The 27,972-nt window shown below is 41.1% G+C and overlaps 2 protein-coding genes across 5 annotated transcripts in view; one reads left to right on the top strand and one right to left on the bottom strand.

The window, feature by feature from the left end:
* LOC111961296 (hippocampus abundant transcript 1 protein-like) overlaps positions 1–2,405 on the bottom strand; it is a 36,731-nt gene extending 34,326 nt beyond the window's left edge. Inside the window, exon 1 of the mRNA XM_023983456.3 lies at positions 2,246–2,405. Within this exon, the coding sequence (XP_023839224.1) occupies positions 2,246–2,248 (3 nt within the window). The 5' untranslated portion in view covers positions 2,249–2,405. The remainder of the gene's footprint in view (positions 1–2,245) is intronic.
* Positions 1,769–27,825, top strand: LOC111961298 (spindlin-W). Of its 4 annotated transcripts, none has more exons than XM_023983458.2 (7): positions 1,769–1,916; positions 8,473–8,532; positions 9,081–9,199; positions 19,333–19,378; positions 21,085–21,344; positions 21,591–21,824; positions 22,190–27,825. In XM_023983458.2, exons 3-7 carry the CDS (start codon positions 9,145–9,147, stop codon positions 22,387–22,389), a joined length of 795 nt encoding a protein of 264 aa, XP_023839226.1. In that variant the 5' UTR covers positions 1,769–1,916; positions 8,473–8,532; positions 9,081–9,144; the 3' UTR covers positions 22,390–27,825. The 4 variants fall into 4 exon arrangements, with proteins under 4 accessions (XP_023839226.1, XP_023839225.1, XP_070296809.1 ...); XM_023983457.2 differs by having other exon boundaries at positions 8,473–8,563; XM_070440708.1 differs by having other exon boundaries at positions 8,473–9,199.
* The last annotated feature ends 147 nt before the right edge of the window (positions 27,826–27,972 follow it).

The following is a 27,972-nucleotide window of genomic DNA, read 5'->3' as shown; positions in this document are numbered from 1 at the left end:
CAACTGTAAACTCGGAACTGGGAAATCTCAAGACTTCAGTGAGTTCAAGACAACTGGGAACTTGGAAAGAAACCGGCTCCGACTGGGAAAATACGTTTTGAACGGTCATCCAACTCGGAACTTGGGCCTTCTAGAGCTCCGACCTGAAGATCACTGACGTCATGATTCAACCTTGTTTTTTTCAAAGTTCCCAGTTGTCTTGAAAGCACCATAAATCCAGAAAAAGACATTGATGACAAAATCTGCACACAAGAAGGACCCCTTCCTGTTCAAGTGAGCACAGCACAACGGTGAATCCAAAAATGTCTTGTATGCTGCTGCATATATGATGTAATATGCTAGAGAGTTATGTATACTGTAGCTAAGAATGTAATACTAAGTGTATGTTGTGTCGTAAGCTGTTAGTAGCCCATGTGCCTCACCCTAATAATTTGGTCCCTTTCCCCCTCCGAACTTAGCCTACTGTTCTCACTTGGTGGTGCAAGCTTTCTTTGTCTGCTAATATGTCCCCTTTATGTATCCTATGGTTCTGACTTGGTGTACAGGGAGAAACTGTAAGAACAGMCCATGTTCTGAATTCTGTCACTGTACATCTCAAAAGTTGAAAAAATAATTATATTGACTTCGTCTATCTTAGCTCGCTTATTAATGTCTTAATCAAAATTACGGATTTCCTCTAATCCCCTCATTGTTCTCCTATGCCATAGTCTGTACATCTCAAATGTTATAAGCCTTTTGCTTATATAATGTAGGTCTATCTCATTAGTATCTTAATCATCATWTTAGGCAACGTTGGAATGATTTCATTGTTTTCTTTACTTTGTGTATTATAATTAGCTTGTGTTTTTCTTGATGAGAAGGAGATACTATATAATGTTGTTGTGTCTGTAACCATGTTTGCAAGTGACAGTCTCTTCCCATTCMAAAAAWAAWAATCAACAAAAAGTTCAGTAATAGACCCATGTAATTCCAGTTGATATTGTGAGGTTGTTTTGTTTGTGCAATGTGCTGTCTGTGCGTCGGTATATTGCATATAAAGTGAATCCTCATGATTGTATTTTCCTTCCTTTTTAGACAACATAGGCCAAATAAAATACCTCAAATGGTAGGCTAACCAAGAGTCTCTCTCTCTCTCTGTGGTGATTTAAARAATAGYAAAGTTAAGGCCATATTTCAGAATTTATCTGAACTAACATCGATCTGACTTTCTGTCGGTGTCCATTTTGAAAGTGCTGACCGAATAGGCCTACCTCATTGCAGCTTGTTTGCTTGCACTTGCTTATAATTAGAGCTAAGTGTTAATGATATAGGAAKAAACATTAWGAATTTACTGAACATAAATGTAATAATGTTTGTGTATGGTTCAAAAGTCAAAACTAGTTTTGGCGTTCATTATTATTGAAGGAGAATGCGGTTCTTATCGACTTACACAAATCCACATGGAGTCAGCAGTAACCATATTTGTTTAAGCAAGTCAGCCATATCAGCTATGGTTTTTAAAAAGGCAGTAAATGTTGGGACAGCTTTCTTAGGCCCAAACAGTTTGTGGGCAGTTTGTCACCGTTATAGTGCAATTAATCAATTGTTTTGTGTTGTGTAGACTGGTTGTCAATTAAATAGTTTACTCAAATAGTTTTCTTGTCCTCAAGTTGTTCCGAGCCCTGTCGCAGTCACACATGCGCAGGTGCAGAGCTGTCGGTTCGGGGAACGCGCAATGACTCACTATTTTGCAGGAAGATGGAATTTACTGCGCAAATTGTTTCTCGTGCTGTAACACTATTTGGCAGCGGAAGAAGAGGGGAAGGTTTTTGGCCGTAGAATCGGTGTTGCCATCAAACGGAGACTGGCTTGGCACAGGGGACAAACGGGAGACGAAAATATCCTTCATATCTTGCTATAATTTCACAATAAAGCGGGTAAGATATCCCGACAGACAAACATCTATTGTCAGACAGGAAGCCAACCACAAATATGCATTCGAAAAGGTCTCTATGCGCGCGTAACATGGGTTTTCAAAATTGGGGTGGAAAGTAGGCTGGTTTGAGTCATTTTTGTTTTCACTTGAAAATGTGTTTCTTGTCAGCCAGAGTACAGTACATCCTTTGKTCGACTGTGCGATTTTAGTACTTACTCTCCCCTCTGCTGCAGGGAATGTAAATAATAGTAATACAATATGGCTGCTGCAGCCACTAACGTTAGCTAGTGTAGCTAATTRTGCGCTGTTTGCAGACTGCATTTTTCTTACCATTTCAAGACAATGACCACGTTTACATGCGCACAGTATTCCTGATAGTAGCTCATATCCCGCTTAAAGTCAATTTAGGCTTGATCCGAAAATGTGGTCGGAGGCTTAGTATGGAGGGCGTGACGCAATTGCGTAGTCATGCAGAGGCAAGTCAAACTCTGTACCGCATCGCCTTGCCCTTCCGAACTATGCGGAGTGCKCCGTATAGTCCGCATCGACATGATTGGTTGACGGTAGGTGGGGGCGGTACATCCTGTATAAACACTAACTTCCCCGACAACTTCCTTCACAATTGCTCTGCTCTGCTAAGCGCAAGAAGTATGAAAGCCTTGACATCTGTGGAGGCTGCATCTCAGTAAATGCYGTACTGCCACAGATGTCTGATTGACCAATCAGAGCCTTTTAAGGTCATATTCGGGATAAACTGTTTACATGAACCTTTGATATACTGTTTACATTAACCCTTGATATCCTGATCATGAGTATCCCTGTAACCATGAATAAACAGAATTTTCCTAATTTAAGTATATGGGTTAAATTTAATAGTAACTGATATATGGACCCTGACTGTTTGCCTATAACCTCTCACATGTAACGTAATATAACATTAACTCCTCCTGATTTATCCATTTCTTGCAGAGAAATTATATAACAAATGTTAATTTTGTCTTGGGAACAGGAGTGGAGAAATATATATWTTTWTTTTCTTTCAGCATCTCTTGAGAACATGTGAATGAGTGTGTAATGTGTAATCATTGACACTGTTATGCAAGCAGACAGTATTTCAAATAAAATTTTATTGGCCACGTACACAAATTTAGCAGATGTTATTAAGGGTGTAGCGAAATGCTTGTGTTCCTAGCTCCAACAGTGCAGTAGTATCTAAATCTATTCACAACAATACACACAAATCTAAAAGTAAAAGAATGGACTTTAGAAATATATACATTTTAGATTGAGCAATGTCGGAGAGGCATTGACTAAAATACAGTAGAATAGAATACAGTATATACATATGAGATGAGTAAAGCAGTATGTAAACATTATTTAAACATTATTAAAGTGACTAGTGATTCCAAGTCTATGTATATAGGGCAGCAGCCTCTAAGGTGCAGGGTTACGAAGCCGGCTAGTGATGGCTATTTAACAGTCTGATGGCCTTGAGATCGAAGCTGTTTTTCAGTCTCTCGGTCCCAGCTTTGATGCACCTGTACTGACCTTGCCTTCTGGATGATAGATATGTGAACAGGCCGTGGCTCGGGTGGTTGATGTCCTTGATGATATATTTGGCCTTCCTGTGACATTGGGTACTGTAGGTGTCCTGGAGGGCAGGTAGTTTGTCCCCGGTGATGCATTGGGCAGACCGCACCACCCTCTGGAGAGCCCTGCGTTTGCAGGCGGTGCAGTTGCCGTACCAGGCGATGATACAGCCCGACAGGATGCTCTCAATTGTGCATCTGTAAAAGGTTGTGATGGTTTTCGGGACCAAGCCAAATTTCTCCAGCCTCCTGAGATTGAAGAGGCGCTGTCGCGCCTTCTTCACCACACTGTCTGTGTGGGTGGACCATTTCAGATCGTCAGTGATATGTACGCCGAGGAACTTGAAGCTTTCCACCTTCTCCACTGCGGCCCCGTCAATGGGGATAGGGGCGTGCGCCCTCTGCTGTTTCCTGAAGTCCACGATCAGCTCCTTTGTTTTGTTGACGTTGAGTGTTTTGATTAGTGTTTTTAGTGTTTTGATTAGCCTAGTCCTGSTATCTAATGGTAAAATCTGAGTGACATAGGGTGGATGGTAACAAAACAGGCTTCTCCTTCACCTTGGCGATCATCACTTCAATGTAACTGACTACATACATGGCTTGGATACATTCCAATAATACACATGAAATCAGTGTCATCAGGGTCTCTCACTGTTGCCATGACATCCTCACACCAGTGGGAAGAAAGAGTTTTTTTTTTTTTTAGCTACAGTACCAGTCAAAAGTTTGGACACACCTCCTCATTCAAGGTTTTTTCTTTATTTTTACTATTTTCTACATTGTAGAATAAGAGTGAAGACAACAAAACTATCATGTAGTAACTAAAAATGTTAAACCAATCAAAATAGATTTTAGATTCTTCAAATTAGCCACCCTTTGCCTTGATGACAGCTTTGCACACTCTTGGCATTCTCTCAAATAGCTTCACCTGGAATGCTTTTCCAACAGTCTTGAAGGAGTTCCCACATATACTGAGCACTTGTTGGCTGCTTTTCCTTCACTCTGCGGTCCAACTCATCCCAAACCATATCAATTGGGTTGAGGTTGGGTGATTGTGGAGGCCAGGTCATCTGATGCAGCACTCCATCACTATCCTGCTTGGTCAAATATCCATTACACAGCTTGGAGGTGTGTTGGGTCATTGTCCTGTTGAAAAACAAATGATAGTCCCACTAAGCGCAAACCAGATGAGATGGCGTATCGCAGCAGCATGCTGAGGTAGCCATGCTGGTTAAGTGTGCCTTGAATTCTAAATAAATCACTGACAGTGTTACCACCAAAGCATCCCCACACAATCACACCACCTCCTCCATGCTTCATGGTGGGAACCACACATGCAGAGATCATCCGATCATCTACAATCATCTAAGACATGGCGGTTTGAACCARAAATCTCAGATTTGGACTGAAGATTTCCATGAAGAGCATGGATTTAGTTTTACTAGCATTTAAAAGCAATTGGAGGCCATGGAATGAGTGTTGTCTGGCATTGAAGCTCGTTTGGAGGTTTGTAACACAGTGTCCAAAGAAGGCCAGATGTATACAGAATGGTGTCGTCTGCGTAGAGGTGGATCAGAGAATCACCAGCAGCAAGAACGACATCATTAATATATACAGAGAAAAGAGTCGGCCGAGAATTGAACCCTGTGCACCCCCATAGAGACTGCCAGAGTTCCGGACAACAGGCCCTCCGATTTGACACACTGAACTCTATCTGAGAAGTAGTTGGTGAACCAGGCGAGGCAGTCATTTGAGAAACCAAGGCTATTGAGTCTGCCGATAAGAATGCAGTGATTGACAGAGTCGAAAGCCTTGGCCAGGTCGATGAAGACAGCTGCACAGTACTGTTTTTATCGATGGCGGTTATGATATCGTTTAGGACCTTGAGCATGGCTGAGGTGCACCCATTGGTTGCTGCAGGGAGCCTCCCGGGTTGGCGCAGTGGTCTAAGGCACTAGCTGTTTCACCAGAGACTCTGGGTGTCGAGCCCAGGCTCTGTCGCAGCTGGCCACGACCGGGAGGCCACGGGGCGGCGCACAATTGGCCTAGCGTAGTCCGGGTTAGGGAGGGTTTGGCCGGCAGGGATATCCATGTCTCATCGCACACTAGCGACTCCTGTGGCGGGTCGGGCGCAGTGCACGCTGACCAGGCGCTAGGTGTACAATGTTTCCTCCGACACATTGGTGCGGCTGGCTTCCGGGTTGGATGCGCGCTGTGTTAAGAAGCAGAAGGCGGCTTGGTTGGGTTTTGTTTCGGTGGACGCATGGCTCTCGACCTTCGCCTCTCCGAGTCCGTACGGAAGTTGCAGCGATGAGACAAGACAGTAACTACTACAATTGGATACCACGAAATTGGGGAGAAAAAAATAAAGAATTGCCAGGTGGAAAGCATTGCCAGCCGTAGAAAAATGCCTATTGAAATGATCGATTATCGTAGATTTATCGGTGGTGACAGTGTTTCCTAGCCTCAGTGCAGTGGGCAGCAAGGAGGAGGTGCTCTTATTCTCCATGGACTTTACAGTGTCCCAAAACTTTTGGGATTTAGTGCTACAGGATGCAATTTTATGTTTGAAAAAGCTAGCCTTAGCTAGCATATCGATGGGGCATATCGATGGGGCTATTCGATGCTAATATATATAAACATCAAGATGTCGCTCTTGCTGCTGGTGAGTCTGATCCACCTCTACGCAGACGACACCATTCTGTATACTTCTGGCCCTTCTCTGGACACTGTGTTAACAACCTGCCAGACGAGCTTCAATGCCATACAACTCTCCTTCCGTGGCCTCCAACTGCTCTTAAATACAAGTAAAACTATATGCATGCTCTTCAACCGATCGCTGCCTGCACCTGCCCGCCCGTCCAGCATCACTACTCTGGACGGTTCTGACTTAGAATATGTGGACAACTACAAATACCTAGGTGTCTGGTTAGACTGTAAACTCTCTCCAGACTCACATAAAACATCTCCAATCCAAAGTTAAATCTAGAATTGGCTTGCTATTACGCAACAAAGCATCCTTCACCCATGCTGCCAACATACCTCATAAAACTGACCATCTTACCGATCCTCGACGATGTCATTTACAAAATAGCCTCCAACACCCTACTCAATAAATTGGATGCAGTCTATCACAGTGCCATCTGTTTTGTCACCAAAGCCCCATATCTACCCACCACTGCGACCTGTACTCTCTCGTTGGCTGCCCTCGCTTCATACTCGTCGCCAAACCCACTGGCTCCAGGACATCTACAAGACCCTGCTAGGTAAAGTTCAGCCTTATCTCTGCTCGCTGGTCACCATAGCACCCACCCGTAGCACGCGTTCCAGCAGGTATATCTCACTTGTCACCCCAAAGCCAATTCCTCCTTTGGCCGCCTCTCCTTCCAGTTCTCTGCTGCCATTGACTGGAACGAACTACAAAAATCTCTGAAACTGGAAACACTTATCTCCCTCACTAGCTTAAGCACCAGCTGTCAGAGCACTCACAGATCACTGCACCTGTACATAGCCCATCTATAAATAGCCCAAACAACTACCCCTTCCCCTACTGTATTTATTTATTATTTTGCTCCTTTGCACCCCAGTATTTCTACTTTGCACAATCATCTACTGTCAAATCTACCATTCCAGTGTTTTAATTGCTATATTGTATTTACTTCGCCACCATGGCCTATTTATTGCCTTTACCTCCCTTATCTCACCTCATTTGCTCACATTGTATATAGACTTATTTTTCTACTGTATTATTGATTGTATGTTTGTTTTACTGCATGTGTAACTCTGTGTTTTTATATGTGTCGGAACTGCTTTGCTTTATCTTGGCCAGGTCGCAGTTGTAAATAAGAACTTGTTCTCAACTAGCCTACCTGGTTGAATAAAGGTGAAATAAAAAAAATACTAAAATAATGCAGAACGCCACAGGATGTTTTTATGCTGGTCAAGGGCAGTCAAGTCTGGGCCTGATTTATGCAGTCTCCTCTGAACAGTTGATGTTGAGATGTGTCTGTTACTTGAACTCTGGAGCATTTATTTGGGCTGMAATTTCTGAAGCTAGTAACTATAATGAACTTATCCTCTGCAGCAGTGGTAACTCTTCCTTTCTTGTGGCGGTCCTCATGAGAGCCAGTTTCATCATAGCGCTTGATAGTTTTTGGGACTGCACTTGAAGAAACTGTCAACGTTCTTGAAATTTTCCATATTGACTGACCTTCAAGTCTTAAAAGTAATGATGGATTTCTCTTTGCTTATTTGAGCTTTTCTTAACATAATACGGTCTTGGTCTTTTACCAAATAGGGCTATCTTCTGTATACCAACCCCACCTTGTCACAACACAACTGGTTGGCCCAAACGCATTTATAAGAAAAGAAATTCCACAAATTTACATTTAACAAGGCACACCTGTTAAATTAAATGCATTCCAGGTGACTATCTCATGAAGYTGGTTGAAAAAATGCTGTCATCAAGTCAAAGGGTGACTATGGCTACTTTGAAGAATCTCAAATATCAAATATATTTAGATTTGTTTAACACTTTTTTGGTTACTATATGATTCCATATGTGTTATTTCATAGTTTTGATGTATTCACTATTATTCTACAATGTAGAAAATGGTACAAATAAAGAAAAACCCTAGAATGAGTAGGTGTGTCCAAACTTTTGACTGGTACTGTACATCTTGATGATTTAGCCCACAATATTTGGGGGGTCTGCTTTGGTATGAAATGGATAACCAAACACAATGTTTTTCTCTTTTTTGAGATTATGTGCAAAATTAGTCTTTTAAAGTGACTCAATAGAATTAAGCAATAAGGCACGAGGGCGTGTGGTATATGGCCAATATACCATGGCTAAGGGTTGTTCTTGGGCACAACGCAGAGTGCCACGGCTGTCAGCCAATCAGCATTCAGGGCTCGAACCACCCAATTTATAATCACCTTTATATAATAATTTATTTTGGTTTGCAGGTCTTCGCAGAGACCTGATGTGACCGTCATCCCTGAACAGAGACATCCGCCTGCTCCGAAGTCAGTCCTCTACCATCCGTGGACAATCTGRGTTGAATACCATAATCCGTCCCTATCCCTTTTTTCTGCTTTCACTGGGTATCATAGATAGACGCTTTACTTTTTAACTCCCTCCCTCCCACTGGGCAAAAACTGGTTGAATAAAAGTTGTTTCCACTTCATTTCAACCCCAAAAAACAATATATTAACGTTGAATCAACGTGGAAAACTGATTGGATTTGCAAAAAGTCATCAACATAAGAGCATTTTGTAATTTTTTCACTCAACTTTTAACCTAAATCCAATGACATGGTGACATTTTTTGTTGGTTTCATGTTAGTTGACAACTCAACCAAATGCAAATCAAAACTAGATGTTGAACTGACGTCTGTGCCCAGTGGGCAGTTTCCATTTTCTGAATTGGTTGCCATATAGATTTTCACTTTCTCACTTCCTCTGACTGGACCCACTGGATTCTATTAAGATTTATTCCCTGGCTGTTGTCCATCTCTCTGGGCTATTACATAAATCATTAATGTTTTCAKTACATTCATATTTTTATACCCCAGACTTGGTACCATAGATATTTTCACCCTAGTCTGGCAGCTCGGCTGCTCCCCTATATGCTGATGAATGAAGACCCAATTCAGGAAGAGCGCGCCGGGCCAGCGATCCAGAGCTGATGCAGGTTAGTTTGGCTTTAATCAGGCTCTTTATAGATTTGTTTGCGGCATCCCAAATGGCATCCTATTCCCTTTATTACTTACTTACTTAGCCTGCTCCTTTGGGAGCATAGACCATCAATGACTCCTCTCCATCGCACTCTGTTCTAGTGTTGTATGGTAAGCTGAAATGTCTGTACTTTTTTATACTAGAACATGAGAAACGGTTCAGTACTAGAATTTGTATTATTTTCGGGTACTTCTGTCAAATGTCGTCTACTGATTTGAAAGAGGATCAAGTCTGTCTATCAGCGCAGTCGAGGTCCCCTTATAGCGCGAGAGCACCGTGCCTGCTCCACTTACTCATTGCTAGCTCTARCCTGTCCTGAGGAACCACTGAACTCACTGAAGTCTGGGCTGCATCATGTTAGCTCCCCACTCATTCGGCACAGATGTTAKCACACTTGAATAATGCAAAACGGCATTTAGAAATGTTGCAACTGTTTTGCGAACTGTATTTAACAATGGCATTACAGGCGAGAGCACTTTAAAAAATACAATATTGAAGATACCGGTAGCTTCCAGCTTTGTAGGCTAACTTCCCTTGCTAGCTTACAGCTGAAGCTAACATCAATTCACTGCCCTAGTACTTAGTTTGTGATAATATGCCAAGCGTAATGCAAAATATGCTGATTTCAAAGCTGATTGTCAACACAAACCATAGCTACAGTCATTGCCCAAAACTTTATTCACTTTGTCTCCCTCGCCTGCTACGCTAGGTTACGTCTTTCCTGTCTCTCTCATTGTGTGTGTGAATGTACCACCTCAAGGCTTACTATAAAGCAGGTGACAGCGCGCCTTATTTGGTAATGGTCTTGGTAAGTGGAGTGTGCCAATATAKTTTTGCTTGATGCTTCCTTGACTAGACTACTGACATTACCCAAAATTCAAAAGGCAGTAAGGCACATTTCCGCATATGACCAAATTCAACATTCTTTCTTACCCTTTCATACACATCTATGTGCTTTTGCGAAGAAAAAAAAACATGTAGGCTATGAGGATTATACCTTTTATATTCGTAGCTACATCCATCGTAATAAGAAATAGATGACAATGGTAGTCATCTCAATTCCTTGTATTTTTTATCAACTACTATGACTGATTGGTGGCGCAGTCCGCTAGGACAGTTGGCTCATAGTTCAATAGATGGGTTAGCTGACAACGTTACGAAAACTATATGCACGCTTCAATGGGGCAGAAGTCAGCATGTTGTGACTGGATGGCCAGATTGCTAGAAAGAATGACAAGAAACTGCCATGTGGGGAAATCGTAAGTGGCTCGTTTCATCTTGTTTTTGATACTAAAGCTGTGTTCGAATACAAATACTAACATACTGTATACTACATACAGTGAGGGGAAAAGGTATTTGATCCCCTGCTGATTTTGTACGTTTGCCCTCTTCTAAAGAAATTATCAGTCTATAATTTTAATGGTAGGTTTATTTGAACAGTGAGAGACAGAATAACAACAAAAAAATCCTGAAAAACGCATGTCTAAAATGTTATAAATTGATTTGCATTTTAATGAGGGAAATAAGTATTTGACCCTCTCTCAATCAGAAAGATTTCTGGCTCCCAGGTGTCTTTTATACAGGTAACGAGCTGAGATTAGGAGCACACTCTTAAAGGGAGTGCTCCTAATCTCAGCTTGTTACCTGTATAAAAGACACCTGTCCACAGAAGCAATCAATCAATCAGATTCCAAACTCTCCACCATGGCCAAGACCAACGAGCTCTCCAAGGATGTCAGGGACAAGATTGTAGACCTACACAAGGCTGGAATGGGCTACAAGACCATCGCCAAGCAGCTTGGTGAAAAGGTGACAACAGTTGGTGCRATTATTCGCAAATGGAAGAAACACAAAAGAACTGTCAATCTCCCTCGGCCTGGGGYTCCATGCAAGATCTCASCTYGTGGAGTTGCAATGATCATGAGAACGGTRAGGAATCAGCCCAGAACTACACGRGAGGATCTTGTMAATGATCTCAAGGCAGCTGGGACCATAGTCACCAAGAAAACAATTGGTAACACACTACGCMGTGAAGGACTGAAATCCTGCAGCGCCCGCAAGGTCCYCCTGCTCAAGAAAGCASATATACATGCCCRTCTGAAGTTTGCCAATGAAAATCTGAATGATTCAGAGGACAACTGGGTGAAAGTGTTGTGGTCAGATGAGACCAAAATGGAGCTCTTTGGCATCAACTCAACTCGCCGTGTTTGGAGGAGGAATGCTGCCTATGACCCCAAGAACACCATCCCCACCGTCAAACATGGAGGTGGAAACATTATGCTTTGGGGGTGTTTTTCTGCTAAGGGGACAGGACAACTTCACCGCATCAAAGGGACAATGGACGGGGCCATGTACCGTCAAATCTTGGGTGAGAACCTCCTTCCCTCAGCCAGGGCATTGAAAATGGGTCTTGGATGGGTATTCTAGCATGACAATGACCCAAAACACACGGCCAAGGCAACAAAGGAGTGGCTCAAGAAGAAGCATATTAAGGTCCTGGAGTGGCCTAGCCAGTCTCCAGGCCTTAATCCCATAGAAAATCTGTGGAGGGAGCTGAAGGTTCGAGTTGCCAAACGTCAGCCTCGAAACCTTAATGACTTGGAGAAGATCTGCAAAGAGGAGTGGGACAAAATCCCTCCTGAGATGTGTGCAAACCTGGTGGCCAACTACAAGAAACGTCTGACCTCTGATTGCCAACAAGGGTTTTGCCACCAAGTACTAAGTCATGTTTTCCAGAGGGGTCAAATACTTATTTCCCTCATTAAAATGCAAATCAATTTATAACATTTTTGACATGTGTTTTTCAGGATTTTTTTGTTGTTATTCTGTCTCTCACTGTTCAAATAAACCTACCATTAAAATTATAGACCGATCCTTTCTTTGTCAGTGGGCAAACGTACAAAATCAGCAGGGGATCAAATACTTTTTTCCCTCACTGTATTACATACTATTAGTTCATTTTAGTATATTGTAAACGAACAGTATCCTTTCAGTTGATCATATTAGCGCTTCGCCTGTCTACCTGAAGTTGATGCTGTTGCTATGCAACCTATTGCTAGCTTGTTAGCATAACAAATTACTAGCTAGATATTTTACGGTTTCGGGTTTGTTCGTAAATTCAATCCAGAGCGTTGTCAGATTGTCCATTTGCAAATTCAGAACGTTTCGCTCTTGGAGCGTACACTGGACGCTCTGGCCGAGGAGTTGGGTTGATCCGAGCGAGTGTTCTCACCTCACAACGGTAGTCAAGCACCCAAGTTAACGTTGGCTAGCTTGCTAGCTACTTCCAGACACAAATGAGAGAACACCTCACTCTGACTATTTTACTCGCCCTAGCAGAGCTGGTTAKGCTGTTTTAATGTTATCCAGAGCGTTGGTGACTGTAACTGTGCTGCTGGCAACAATTTAATTACGCTTGTTTTTGCAGACGTTTACTGACACTGGCCATTTTCAATAGGCGTTGAGCGTTTGTAAATCCTTCAGTAATTCTGCGCTCTGGCACACTCATACGAGAGTGCTCTGAAATCGGAGTAGATAGCCAAAATTAACAATATCCATTGAGAACTCACAACGACTATACCACTTAGCTAAGAATGACGTGAATAATCAAATCAATAAATGTTGAGTAGTTAGTTAGCATATAGTTAATATACTGCCTGGCTGTAATGACTTTCGTCGGTGGAAAGAGAGGAGGACCAAAGCGCAGCGTGGTACGTTTCCATATTTATTGGAATACTTTTTCAATACGAACAAAAACAATAAACAGACGAAAACCAACGGAGCTACAGTCCTGAACTAGAGAACATAGAACACATGAATGCATGAACAGGAACAATCACCCACAAACCAATAGTGAAAACAGGCAACCTAAATATGGTTCCCAATCAGAGACAACGTAAAACACCTGCCTCTGATTGAGAACCATATCAGGCCAATAAGACAAACCTAACCTAGAAACATAGAACATAGACTATACCCACCCAGCTCAGGTCCTGACCAACTAAATAAAGACAAAACAAAGGAAATAAGGTCAGGAACGTGACACTGGCAAGTTCATTGAAATAGTAGCCAACTAATGTTAGGTAACTAACTAACATACCGATACATACTGTTGTAATGCTATGCGGTTCGTAAGGATAACAAACTAACTAACAAATTGTCAGCCAACATAACGTGTAACGTAACTTATTTGAAAAGTCATTACTTTATGACATTGCTCAACATTTTCTTAAACATTAGTCGTAATTAGTTAAAGCAATGAATTTTGTATCCACTCTCTTCAACTTCAGCTGCATATTTTCCGCCATTTTCTTCAAATCTGAAAACATTGTGAAACCACGGCCATTTTCTGAAGAATTTCATTATGGGCCCTAAAAGCACAGAAATAGTGTCGACTGCTTGAATTCTTCGTATTTTGGCGAAATTAGTACGACATCCGGGAACTTTTGGAATACTAACTATATCCATACTATGACCAATAAGCATACTACATACTCAATTTATGTCACAAATAGTACAGTTAGTGTAGTGTAGATATCTTATATATATATATTTTATCCTTTATTTACAATATTCATCCCATGCCGACACACTTTGAATTCTGAAAAGTGAAAGCATACCTGTGAGAGAGATCGCCCTGGTAGTAGTTTTTATGTTTTTTATGTAGTACCCACGACCAATCTGTGAGTTAATTTGACCAAAAAGAGCTACTGCATAAATACTACAATGCGGGTTGGATTGAACTAAGCCCCCCCAATTGAGCCCCTAAATCTTAATTTTCAAGGGATGATTGTTATTTTCTTTCCAACACAATAAATGTTAGTCCACATTTCAACAATTATTTTTTGCGCCCCATGTGGGATTCGAATTTACACTGCAAGTGGCAATAGGTGTCAGGAACTCAGGAACTTGGCGCCTTACCACTGGTTTCCAACTAGTTACCACAGCCACAAAGTCAAAGTTGGCTATAGCGTAAAAATGAATGAAAACAAAAATTAGGCATACGTTAGGGTTGTGTTAGGGAAAGGTTAGCAGTGTGGTTATGTTAAATTCAAATTTTAAGAAGATAAGTTGTAGAAATAGGTGGCCTGTATGACTTGTGACGACCCATACAGGGGCTAACTCTCCTAACTGCCCAGTGCCGTATTTGCTCGCAATGCACATAATTGTATTATCAGAGCATGCCAGTGGACCTCTGGTAAGTAGGCTATGTTTTATTGAGAAAGTGTTGGGATCAGGTACTACTACGTTTACCTTGGTAGGCCGTCAATGTAAATAGGAATTTGTTCTTTAACTGACTTGCCTAGTTAAATAAAGGTTAAATAAATAAAAATGAAATACCCCCAAATGAATATTTATGTGCAATTCTCCCAACCCACAACTTCTCACCTGAATTACTTTTTATTTTTTACATTTTAAGGCGCAAAGGCTTAAATTGGGGTTGAGAGTTACCCTTTAAAGAGACAGCGCACACTTTTATATAAAAAAGATATTGCTTTCTATGCAAATGTCGTTCATCAGTAGGCTACTGCGGATGAGTAGCCTAGTCAAACTGCGCGCTGTTGGTCAGTGTGCGAAGCGAGAGACAAGCGGCCTATTCCTATTCCTTGCACATCTGCGCATGGCACCTCCAGCATTCAAATGCTTGTAAAATGGTTGCGTAATATTAGGCTTTATTAATTGAGTGACAACCACTGTAATTGGTTATTGTTATCAAATGCTGTTGGAAAATTGTGTTTTACCGGAATAAAAGAAAGCGACCAGAGACACATATCTCATCTGGCTATAGCCTATATACAGTGTCTTTAGAAAGTATTCACACCCCTTGACTTTTTCCTAATTTTGTTGTGTTACAGGCTGAATTTAAAATTGATTACATTTAGATTTTGTGTCACTGGCCTACACACAATACCCCATAATGTCAAAGTGGAAATATGTTTTTAGAAATGTTTACAAATTAATAAAAAATGAAACCTGAAATGCCTTGAGTCAATAAGTATTCAACCCCTTTGTTATGGCAAGCCTAAATACGTTCAGGAGGAAAAAGTTGCTTAACAAGTCAATAAGTTGCATGGACTCACTCTGTGAAATCATGTTAACCCCTATTATTGTTGAATGACTACCCCATCTCAGGGGCGAAAATCTGATATCAACCTTGGAGGGGACAATTACATGAAATTTTCTCAGGAGCAATTCCTGAGGGGGACACCAAAAGTAGTGCTGTAACACATAGACTATGTTGTAATATGTTAAATGTATATTGAGGGACCATAATCACTACTACTGGATAATTGTTAGGTACAGTAGTTAACTGAAGGGTTGTCCCAACTTGTTTAAATCATTATAATACTAATAATAATAATAGTTATAGCAGTGTTCCTTATCAGTGCAGTGTTCCTCTCTCTTGAAACGTCAACACTCTGTTTGCAAGAGTTTGCGGTTCTATAAATTGTGGGTGTGGCTGATATGGTTTTGTGTCATCACTGAGGTAACTGGACGATGCTGTGCCACTGTCCGCTATACTGGTGCTGCTGGCAACAAGGGTGACACCTGGTCCTGCCGTGGCTGTGACACTGTCCTCTGAAGTCTCTCTCCTTGGCTCTTTCCCTTTCACCACCCTCACTGACTCACAGTCTGTCTCCTAGAAAAGAAATAAGGTGTTTGCTGTACTCCTAACTACCGGTACCCAAAACTACACAATTAATCACAACAGCAATACCATTGCCTTAAACAAATCTTGGTTCAGTCACCAGTTTAAGTTGAGAGTGGGGGTATCCATGGCATTTTCCAATTATGTCCCTATTTTACAAATCAAAAAAATGGAGAACCTTTCATAATGTTGCCAAACAAAGACTCAACAAACTTACCTGAGACTCCCTGTCTCTGCCAGTCTGTCCCTGCATATCTGTCCCCAGCTCTGCTGTCTGTGTGCCATCTGTTGCCTGCTCTGCCTAATGACATCATTGTGAAACATTTCCATTAGCATTTCACTTCTTTCTTATGAACATTTTATCAACTGGTCTTTGAGATATTAGGCTACTAGAGTTCTTACTTTGCGTTTTGGTGTACTGAAAAATACTCTGATGTCCGTCTTTTTACTTTTTTCTGACATTTTTCTACCTGGCTGGCTGGCTGATCGGTCTAGCTGCACACACACATTTACACAACACATGCTGCAACGTTTTGAAATTTTAACATAGTTTGTTTCATATTGGCAGGCTTCCAACAATAGCTGAATTTGCAAAGCTAGCGAGCACCAATTCCGTTTCTGTGGTGTTTGCTATAATCTTTGCTACCTGGTTAAAGGTGAAAAAAATAAAAAATTCACTAGCGACAATTTAGCTTTTGCAACGAGACCATTAAATATATTTAAGACAATGGTATAAGAGAGTGTAGTTCTGTTCAGTTTGGACTTCAGTTTATCGCTAACCTTATCACAGGGACTTTGAAGCACTACAGCTGCATGCTAATCTTGGAATAAACTGACGATAGCAAATATTCCATCTTTGACGACGCCACATAAATGGAATAGGTACTAGCTAGCTTGATAGTTAATGTTTGCTTTAGTTTGCGCGCTAGCTCTGCAAATTCAGCTAGTGTGTGAACCCTGCCAACATAAAAATATATATACATTGCTAAGGCGCGATTGACTGGATTAACCTCACGTCAGTTACGTACATTGAGTGCCTTTCGGACAGTAGATACGAACCCTCTATTACCTTGCCAGCTAAAGAACTGGCAGTGGATCAAACCATTGTGAGGCAAAGAGCGGGGGGGTCACAATCTTGTGAAACTTAAAAACGCGCTATTAAGTGTCTATAATCAGCACAAGTGCTTTCATTGCGTATTATTAATATTATTGAAATTACATAGTTATGTTTACAGTGATATATTGGGGGGGACAAATCATATTTTTCCCAGGATGGGGGGGTCGTGTCCCCCCCGTCCCCCCTGGGATTTCCGCCTATGCCCCATCTCTGTACCCCACACATACAATTATCAGTAAGGTCCCTCGGTCGAGCAGGGAATTTCAAACACAGATTCAACCACAAAGACCAGGGAGGTTTTCCAATGCCTCGCAAAGAAGGGCACCTAAAAAGCAGAAATTGAATATCACTTTGAGCATGGTGAAGTTATTCATTACACTGGAGGGTGTATCAATACACCCCCTCACTACAAAGACGCAGGCGTCCTTCCTAACTCAGTTGTTGGAGAGGAAGGAAACCGCTCAGGGATTTCACCATGAGGCAAATGGTGGCTTTAAAACAGTTACACGGTTTAATGCCTGTGATAGGAGAAAACTGCGGATGGATCAACAACATTGTAGTTACTCCACAATACTAACGTAAATGACAGAGTGAAATGAAGGAAGCCTGTACAGAATAAAAACTTTGTCCTTAATTTAAAGCATTATGTTTGGGGCAAATCCAATAGATCACTGAGTACCACTCTTCATATTTTCAAGAATGGTACTGGCTGCATCATGTTATGGATATGCTAATCGCTGCCAAAGGTGATTCTTACATGTATTGACTTGGGGTTGAATGTAATCAAGATATATTAGTGTTTTACTTTTCATGTATTTTCTTAAAATTTTTTGAATTTTTCTTCCACTTTGACAGAGTATTTTGTGTAGATTGTTGACAAAACAATTACAGTTAAATACATTTTAATCCCACCTTAACACAAACTGGAAAAAGTCAATGGGTGTGAATACTTTCTGAAGGCACTGTATACCTGCTGAAATTAGATTTAATTTTGATTGTTCAGGTTCACCATCAGCAATAGTTTTGGTAGTTTTGCTTAAACCCAGTTCAACATTTTCACACATACCAACAAACGGATGTGATCTTCTAGTGGTCCCTGCAGTGTACGCTCAAACCGGTGTGATTASAATGCTTATTTAGAACGTCCAGTTTCGATTGACGCAGCAGTCAGCATTTGAGCTAGCCACATTTTGCACAAACACAGAAAGTGCAAATCAATCCCAGAACAACAGCAACGGACCTTGTGAAGATGCTGGAGGACACAGGTACAAAAGTATCTATATCCACAGTAAAACGAGTCCTATGCGTAGTATTTTATTTTTTTCTCAGAGGCACTGAGTTTGAAGGTAGGCCTTGAAATACATCCACAKGTACACCTCCAATTGACTCAAATGATGTCAATTAGCCTATCAGAAGCTTCTAAAGCCATGACATGGTATATAAGTGAAATAATCTGTCTGTAAACAATTGTTGGAAGAATTACTTGTGTCATGCACAAAGTAGATGTCCTAACCGACTTGACAAAACTATAGTTTGTTAACAAGAAATGTATGGAGTGGTTGAAAAACGACTCCAACCTAAGTGTATGTAAACTTCTGCCTTCAACTGCAATTAGATTGGTAAAAACGAAGTCAGTGGTTGTATAATTGATCAATTAATTCATACATGACTATCTCTGAAAAAAGATGAACATCAAAAATTTAAAATGTAATGATACCTCAAAAGATCTGTCTGGGTCAAGTGCCATTCTGTGACTTTGGCGTTTTTTGTTGTTGCTGTGGTATCGTTTGGGAATCGAGTGTTGTGATGGTATTGAGTGTCATGATACTTAACCTGGTATCAAAGTCAAAATTCTGCTATTGTGACAACACTATTCTTTTCTGGGTAGTCTTCTCCAGCTCGTTCCACTCCAAGCCGGTTCTCCTTCCTTGTATCTGCCTCAAGCTCCCACCTCCAGGTGTTTCTCGACACCCTTTTTTCCTTTCACCAGCCTTGTGAGTTCCAGGATCCAGCTTGCCTGGTGATGTTGGAAACACCTGGACACCTATTCCCTTTATAGGGCACTACTTTTGTTTCCTTAATAATGCACTTCTTTGAACCAGGGCCCATAGAGGCTTTGATCTAACATAGTACTCTGTAGGCCTATAATAGGGAATAGGGTGCCATTTGAGGGGGACAGACTTTGTGGTTTGCTTTTGTTGTCTTCAGATGATAATCAGGTACATTTAGCCTACGTATAAGAGTAGAGTAGGCTAGCTACTGAATAGATTTACTCCATTAATTTGCATTAGAATCGTTTTTTTTAAATGTTTTTGTTTTTAAGGGCACTCGGGTGTTTCTGCAAATATGAAGAAAAAGAACTCCCACAAGTAAGCCAGGAATCCTCTACTTACTTACCTTAGCTATGATGTACCCTTTGTGATTGTGCATTTGTAAAACATTCAGCATTCGACTGTTTTGAATAGACATTTTGCGTAGTAGGCCTATTAAATGAACGGCTAAAACTATCTGCAGCTTACTTTTGACTATKTAGAGAACAGTGGTGCTTGGTAAGATACATTAATTATTTAGTCTAGTAGTGCCACGCTGAATACCTGATACTGGTCTTTAGTGGCCTGCTGAAGCGAATACAGGGCTAGTATCAGCTGTGCAGTGACACACTACCATGGTATGGCCAGTACTATATTCACACTTCAAAGTACACAGTCTTTACGGGTCTCATGTAGACAGATCCAGGGAATGAAAGCAGATCAGAGTACACACTTGACTGTATTATATTGCCATGGGCTACAATGCATATGGAAAGTATTCAGACGCCTTGACTTTTTCCACATTGTTACCTTACAGTCTTATTCAAAAAAAGAATAAGTCCTTATCAGTCTACACACCATACCCCATTATGACAAAGCAAATACAGGTGTGTAATTTTTTTTGCAAATGTACTAAAAATAAAACAAGAAATAACTTATTTACAAAGTATTCAGACTCGAAATTGAGCTCAGGTGCATCCTGTTTCCATTGGTCATCCTTGAGATGTTTCTACAACTTGATTGGAGTCCACTTGTGGTAAATTTAATTGATTGGACATGATTTGGAAAAGCGCATACCTGTCTATATAAAGTTCCACAGTTGACAGTGCATGTCAGAGCAAAAACAAAGCCATGAAGGTCTCTCAGACCATGAGAAACAAGATTCTCTGGTCTGATGAAACCAAGATTGAACTCTTTGGCCTGAATGCCAAGCGTCACGTCTGGAGATAACCTGGCACCATCCCTACGGTGAAGCATGGTGATGGCAGCATCATGCTATGGGGATGATTTTCAGCGGCAGGGACTGAGACTAGTCAGGTTCGAGGGAAAGATGAACGGAGCAAAGTACAGAGAGATCCTTGATGAAAACCTGCTCCAGAGCGCTCAGTACCTCAGACTGGGGCGAAGGTTCACCTTCCAACAGGAATACCAAGACAACGCAGTAGTGACTTCAGGACAAGTCTCTGAATGTCCTTTAGTGGCCCAGCCTGAGCCTGGACTTGAACCCGATCAAACATCTCTGGAGGGACCTGAAAATAGCTGTGCAGCGACTCTCCCCATCCAATCTGACAGAGCTTGAGAGGATCTGCAGAGAAGAATGGGAGAAACTCCCCAAATACAGGTGTGCCAAGCTTGTAGCGTCATAACCAGACTCAAAGTTGTAATCAATGCCAAAGGTGCTTCATCACAGTACTGAGTAAAGGGTCTGAATACTTATGTAAATTTGATATTTCCGTTTTTGCTTTGTCATATGTGGTGTTGTGTGTAGATTGATGAGAGGAAAAAATGTTTTTCAATTTTAGGATGAGGGTGTAACGTAACAATGTGGAAAAAGTCAAGGAGTCTGAATACTTTCCAAATGCACTATATATATTTAATAAATTAAATATTTTAGGCTATTTGATGTACTATAAAATGGATCCAGTTAGATTAGTAGCTAATGTAAGGGACTGACAGCCATCAGGTTTTCACCCTTTTCATTGGCTAAGTGTATGTTTGTTCCCCCGAATTCCCCTTTTTCATAAGTTGTCTGAAACATCGTTCAGGAAACAAAAGAACAGCATGGGCCCCAACAAGGCAGTGTCGTCGGCGCCGCGGCGGAACATGGTGGGCTGTCGTATCCAGCACATCTGGAAGGAGGGGAGCGCTACGTCTCAGTCACAGTGGAAAGGCACGGTGCTGGACCAGGTGCCCGTCAACCCCTCGCTCTACCTCATCAAGTACGACGGCTTCGACTGTGTCTACGGCCTGGAGCTGCATAAAGATGAGAGGGTACAGGGCCTCGAGGTGCTCCCTGACCGTCAATGTAAGACCTTGGTCTATGTATACATATTGTTTATATTGATTGATTGTCATTTGGTGTTGATTGATTAGAGTTTCTGTTTGTGCTCTAATGGTGTTACACGTTCATGGTGCTCCTAAAATGTTCATAACATGAATTGTGAGTTTGATCGTTGATATTCACGAGTTAGTAAGTTTTCCAATGTATAAGTTAAACATGGCAAATAAACGTGAAACTAGATGTTACCGTGTACCATGTACTCTGTTGCAGCCTCTACGCGCATCAGCGACGTCAACCTGGCTGACACGATGATAGGGAAGGCAGTGGAGCACATGTTTGAGACGGAGGACGGAACTAAAGACGAGTGGAGGGGCATGGTTCTGGCCCGGGCACCCATCATGAATACCTGGTTCTTTATCACCTACGAGAAAGACCCCGTCCTGTACATGTACCAGCTCCTAGACGACTACAAGGAGGGAGACCTGAGGATCATGCCTGACTCAAGTTAGTCCTGTCCTTAGAGTTAGGCTGCACTTCAAAATGACAATAGACCACTCTCTTGATTGTAAGACTGCTTAAAGCTAAGATGTGTGTACGAGTTTATGAACATTTTATAAGCATGCATGAGCMTTTATAATGTCTATACTCGCCTGATGATGGGTGGGTGGGTTGCTTTTCATGATGATAGCAGGCTACTCTCTCTTCATGATAAAAGCTTTGTGTTCTTCATTGTCCAGGTCTCTCTTGTAAAAGAGATTAACCAGGTTGAATAAATAGATAGGTGAACATGTTTGAGTTTCCAATGATTTTCCATAAATAAATTACATATGGCAAATTAACTTAAACTTGTGTTATTGTTTGTCTCTTAGATGACGCTACGCCTGCGGAGCGGGAGCCGGGGGAGGTGGTGGACAGTCTGGTGGGGAAACAGGTTGAGTACGCTAAAGAGGACGGCTCCAAACGAACTGGCATGGTCATCCACCAGGTGGAGGCCAAACCCTCTGTATACTTCATCAAGTTCGACGACGACTTCCACATCTACGTCTACGACCTGGTCAAGACCTCCTAAGGGCCACCTTTGACCTCTGACCCCTTTTCACACTACTGAGCCGAATCGAGCAGTGCTGGTCTGTTTACGTGTCCATCCACCATTGCTGAAAAGGACTATGTGGGAAAAATATTTCATAGAGAGCCAGTATAGCCTGGTTCGGGTCAGCACGGTAGTGTGAAAAGGCTACTGGATCACTGGGCCCAGAGGACAGGAGGCCTGTCTGGGGAGTTAACGATGGATGCGTAGGTTGTGGGGAAACTCTACCATGCAGGAAAGACGATCAACCACCACCATCACCACATGGAACCTTATCTTATCCACCAATTTTCCCAAAATATCTCTTCAACGTTTCATGCAAATACTTCTTTGAGATGTGACAGACGGACAACTGGATTGGATATTTCACTGAAGCCTTTGGATTTCTACTCATGAAACATCTCTGATAGCTCTAGTCAGAGAAGAAAAAGGGGGCACTGTGCATCTGAATTAGTGGCCACAATTTGTTTCGTCAACTGTCTATCCCCTGTAGTTGAGTGATCCTATGGATACATCCCATCAATCTCTAAGGGAAAGGACAGGGAAAAGATAACAAGCCTTATATTTGCACACTGCATATAAAGTTAGTTGGCATCTCATTCGATTATTATCAGTGATTTGATGACCAAACCAGTCATAGCAATGTATCTCCTATATATGTGTGAGTGTATGAGCTCTTGTGTTAATTATTTTGTTGTACATGCAGTTCTGGAGTCCCCCTATCTTACAGTGGTCAGTGACTACAGTACTTGGGTTTGTTTCAGTTTCGTAGAATCATTCAAACCCTGACTATGATTACATTTGTTTCTTTGTAATGTTGAAAGATATGCAACAACATATGCAGTGAGCAAAGAAATGTGTGGAAGTTATGAGAGGGAGGTGACCAGTGTTTTAAAAGGATACTTTGGGATTTTGGCAATGAGGCCCTTCATTTACTTTCCCAGAGCCAGATGAAGTCATGGATCCCATTTGTATGTCTCTGCGTGCAGTTTGAAGGAAGTTGCTAACTAGCGCTAATGCAATTGCTAACTAGCGTTAGCATAATGACTGGACGTCATTGACAAAATCCCAAAGTAACCCTTTGATTCAAACGTTTTATTTTTTTCCAAGAACTTGTTTACTTTATACTGTATTTAATGTATATTCATAGAAAATAATAGTTTGATACAGATTTAGTTCTATCACAGCACTAATTTCAAAAAATCTTCTTAGAAGATAGAGGATTTAAGAGCACTTGTTTGTTTTAGTTTTTTTGTCTGAAAGGACAATTATATTTTGATAATCTCAACAACACTATTCAAAAATGGTTAACCAGTGAGAGCGTTAATCTGTTGTCCTGAGAAAGATTTTGTTTAATATGCCTTGCCAAATCCCTCGATCCTTTTAATTAATTATTCATTCATAATAACAGCAATAATTATTCAGATAATAATTGTTTATTGTTGTTCCTGTATTCATATGTTTACAACAGTTTGTTTTGTTGGGGAAATCTATTTTCGTTACTTTTTTACTTGTCATACGTTACTTAGAATCATCACATTCTTCTTGACCTCTGTGTTAAACACACTTTCTGTTTAATTGTCATAGTAACATTTTAGTAAACTGTTTTCTCATGCCTTTTAAAAACTGAAGACGGTATGGTAAAAGCACTGCAAAGTAAGACAATTATTTAGAAGTGAAAATTCCATACCAGCTCCTCAAAAGTGTTCTAAATTCAGCAGTACCACTACAACAATACTAGAGTGATTTTCGAAACATTTTCACACAACTGTTAATACACAAGAAGTATTCAAAACATTAAATGCAACACCCACTTTATGGAGTGCATGAAATATTGTACTTGACGAACGGTTACTCGCCCTGAAAGAGATTTTTATTTGCTGTGTGTTTGTGTGTGTGTGTAACCAAACTACATGTTCCACCAGATGACCTCTTAGTATGCTCCTTTAGGGACGTTACCCGTTGTCAGAGAAACAGTGGGCAACTAAGTGGTCTAGAACCTCTAAGATACAGATGTTGTTAATTAGTTAGTAACGTAAACGTTCCATGTGACTGTAACTCCCAACACTCCACCCTTACTGCTTTCTCCATGCCCTCCATGACACTGAAGCAGTGTATGTTCAAATGCAGTCTCTGAAGAGGGGTAGTACTGTTCTTTACAGTATTCTGCGTAGTAACAGAACAGATTAGCTGTTGTGACTGATTTTGAGATTAAGTCCCTCTGTTAGAGGAGTAGCTAATGCTAACTCTAGGTTATACACAAAGTATGACTGAATGGTAGCTTTAGAGATGGATAGAAAAACCTGAGAGTATGTATATCGGTTATAATAAAGATGATAATTTTAAGACCCCGTACAGTATAAAGCCCCTCTATATCAGAAAAGCTACACACAAGTAAATATCTTCTATAACCTGTTGTATTCCAAACCGCAAACTGACTTGTGTTTTATGCAAGATGTCACCTTCAGAAAACAATTGAAAGTGTTCGATGAATTTGCCTTTCACACTTGCCTACTGTAGTATTGTACTGTGTTTGATGTCAGTTCATTGTGGGATAAAAAACAGACCTTACTTTTTGCATGAGTAGCGAAAACAGAACTGTAAGTGGAAGTTAGTGTGAAATGTGAGATGTATGTGTGTATCTCTCATTTTATTTAAGTTTTTCTATGATATATTCAATGTGTTTCTTATTGTGACATTCCCTTTTTTTTTGCATTTCTAAAGAAAAACAGTCATTTTTTGTATTCCAATTTTTTACCCTGCTCCGCTATAGGATCAAACTCACTGGTGTTGTATGTGGCGACAACAGAAGGGCCACAGGGTGGTGGTGTTACACAGTATTTGAGGGATTATATCCTTCACATACAAAACTGATGTTGTCCAAAATAATTATTTATATTTATCTCTTTTGAGTGCCACAAGGAAAATATGAACTCAAAGAAAAAGGCCTTATAAAATTGGTAGGGGTGGGGAAATGTTTATATATAAATATAGTATATATATGGTGTGTAAGTGTATGCATGTGTGTGGATGTATAAGGTAGGTAGCACATCTTAGTTACATATCCATGGAATAAATAATGTACATAGACATTTTTCAGAAAAATACACTACAAAAGTATGTGGACACCCCTTCAAATTACTGGATTCAGCTATTTAATCCACACCCGTTGCTGACAGGTGTATAAAATAGAGCACAAAGCAATGCAATCTCCATAGACAAACATTGGCAGTAGAATAGCCCGTACTGAGGAGCTCAGTGACTTTAAATGTGTCACCGTCATATAAGTCAGTTTGTCAAATTCTGGCCATGCTAGAGCTGTCCCGGTCAACTGTAAGTGCTGTTATTTTGTGAATTGGAAACGTTTAGGAGCAACAACGGCTCAGCCGTGAAGTGGTATGCCACACAAGCTCACAGAGTGGGACCGCCGAGTGCTGATGCGCATAAAAAATGTCTGTCCTCGGTTGCAACACTCACTACCGAGTTCCAAACTGCMTCTGGAAGCAAGGTCAGCACAATAACTGTTTGTTAGGAGCTTCATGAAATGGATTTCCATGGCTGACCAGCCTCACACAAGCCTAAGATAACCATGTGCAATGCCAAGCTTTGGCTGGAGTGGTGTAAAGCTTGCCGCCATTGGACTCAGTGGAAATACATTCTAATGCATAACTAAATGCATAACTAATCACGCTTCACCATCTGGCAGTCTGACGGACAAACCTGGCTTTGGCGGATGGCAGGAGAACGCAACCTGCATAGTGCCAACTGTAAAGTTTGGTGGATGGGGAATAATGGGCTGGGGCTGTTTTTCATGGCTCGGGCTAGGCCCACTAGTTCCAGTGAAGGGAAATCTTAATGGTACACCATTCAATGACATTGTAGACGATTCTGTGCTTCCAACTTTGTGGCAACAGTTTGGGGAAGGCCCTTTCCTGTGCACAAAGCGAGGTTCATACAGAAATGGTTTGTCTAGATCAGTGTGGAAGAACTTGACCGGCCTGCACAGAGCCATGACCTCAACCCTAATGGGATGACACCTTTGGGATGAATTGGAATGCCGACTACGACCGCACTAATGTTCTTGTGGCTGAATGGAAGCAAGTCCCCACAGCAATGCAACTTCTAGTGGAAAGCCTTCCCAGAAGAGTGGAGGCTGTTATAGCAGCAAAGGGGGGACCAACTCCATATTAATGCCCATGATTTTTGAATGAGATGTTCGATGAGCAGGTGTCCACATACTTTCAGGCATGTAGTGAATACACTGAACAAAAAATATAAATGCAGCATGCAACAATTTAAAAGCTTTTACTGAGTTACTGTTCATGTAAGGAAACCAGTCAATATAAATACATTYATTAGGCCCTAATCTATGGATTTCACATGACTGGATAGGGGCACAGCCATGGATGGGCCTGGGAGGGCATAGGCCTACCAACTTGGGAGCCAGGCATACCCACTTGGGAGCCAGGCCCACCAACTGGGGAGCCTGGGCCCAGCCAATCAGAATTTGTTTTTCCCCACAAAGGGACTTTTTTAAAGACAGAAATACTCCTCAGACGATCCGACATGTGATCAAGCCGGATGTGGAGGTCCTGGGCTGGTGTGGTTACACATAGTCTGCGGATGTGAGGCAGGTTGAATGTACTGCCARATTTTCTAAAAAGACAGTGGTAGAGAAATGGACATTACATTTTCTGGCAGCAGCTCTGGTGGACATGCCTGCAGTTAGCTTACCAATTGCACGCCCCCTTAAAACTTGAGACATCTGTGGCATTGTGTTGTGTGACAAAACTGCACATTTTAGAGTGGACTTTTATTGTCCCCAGCACAAGGTGCAGCTGTGTAATGATCATGCTGTTTAATCAGCTTCTTGAAATGCCACACCTGTCAGGTGGATGGATTATCTTGGAAAATGAGAAATGCTCAGTAACAGGGATGTAAACAAATTTGTGCATACAATTTTAGAGGAATACGCTTTTTGTGCRTATGGAACATTTCTGGGATCTTTTATTTCATCTCACGAAACATGGGATCAACATTTTACATGTTGCGTTTATATTTTTGCTCAATATATATAATTAGGGTTTTCATCTCTCAGTTACACTTAATTGTGTTTAAAAAAAATAAAAACGATATGATTTATATGGCCCCTTTTGGATGCTGTTGCTCTTTAATAACTTTGTAAAATACAGTGCAATTGGATGGTTGCAGATACATGTAATGTATAGTTGATTCTTCATGTTCGTTGTTGTCTACTTGGCTTCTATTGACCGCATCATCTTTTATTGTTCTGAAGAATGTAGATAGTTAATTTTATTTGAATTTAGAGGTATACACACATTTAAAAACATGTACTTTTTATACTTATTATGTAAGTATCCATATAACATTTGATCAAATTAAAACTATGTGAAGTTGTATGTTGGTTTCTCTCTTTGTGGTTTCTCTCCTTTTAGGGATGACAGACTGTGGTATTTATCTTAAAGGAGTTTACTACCGTCATACTCTAGTCTAATAGATAGTATGTAATATTCATGAGGCTATTTGTATTGTGTAAATTTTACT

The sequence above is a fragment of the Salvelinus sp. IW2-2015 genome, linkage group LG4q.1:29 (assembly GCF_002910315.2).
Source record: "Salvelinus sp. IW2-2015 linkage group LG4q.1:29, ASM291031v2, whole genome shotgun sequence".
Classification (NCBI taxonomy): Eukaryota; Metazoa; Chordata; class Actinopteri; order Salmoniformes; family Salmonidae; genus Salvelinus; species Salvelinus sp. IW2-2015.
This window is presented reverse-complemented; position numbering and strand designations above follow the sequence as displayed.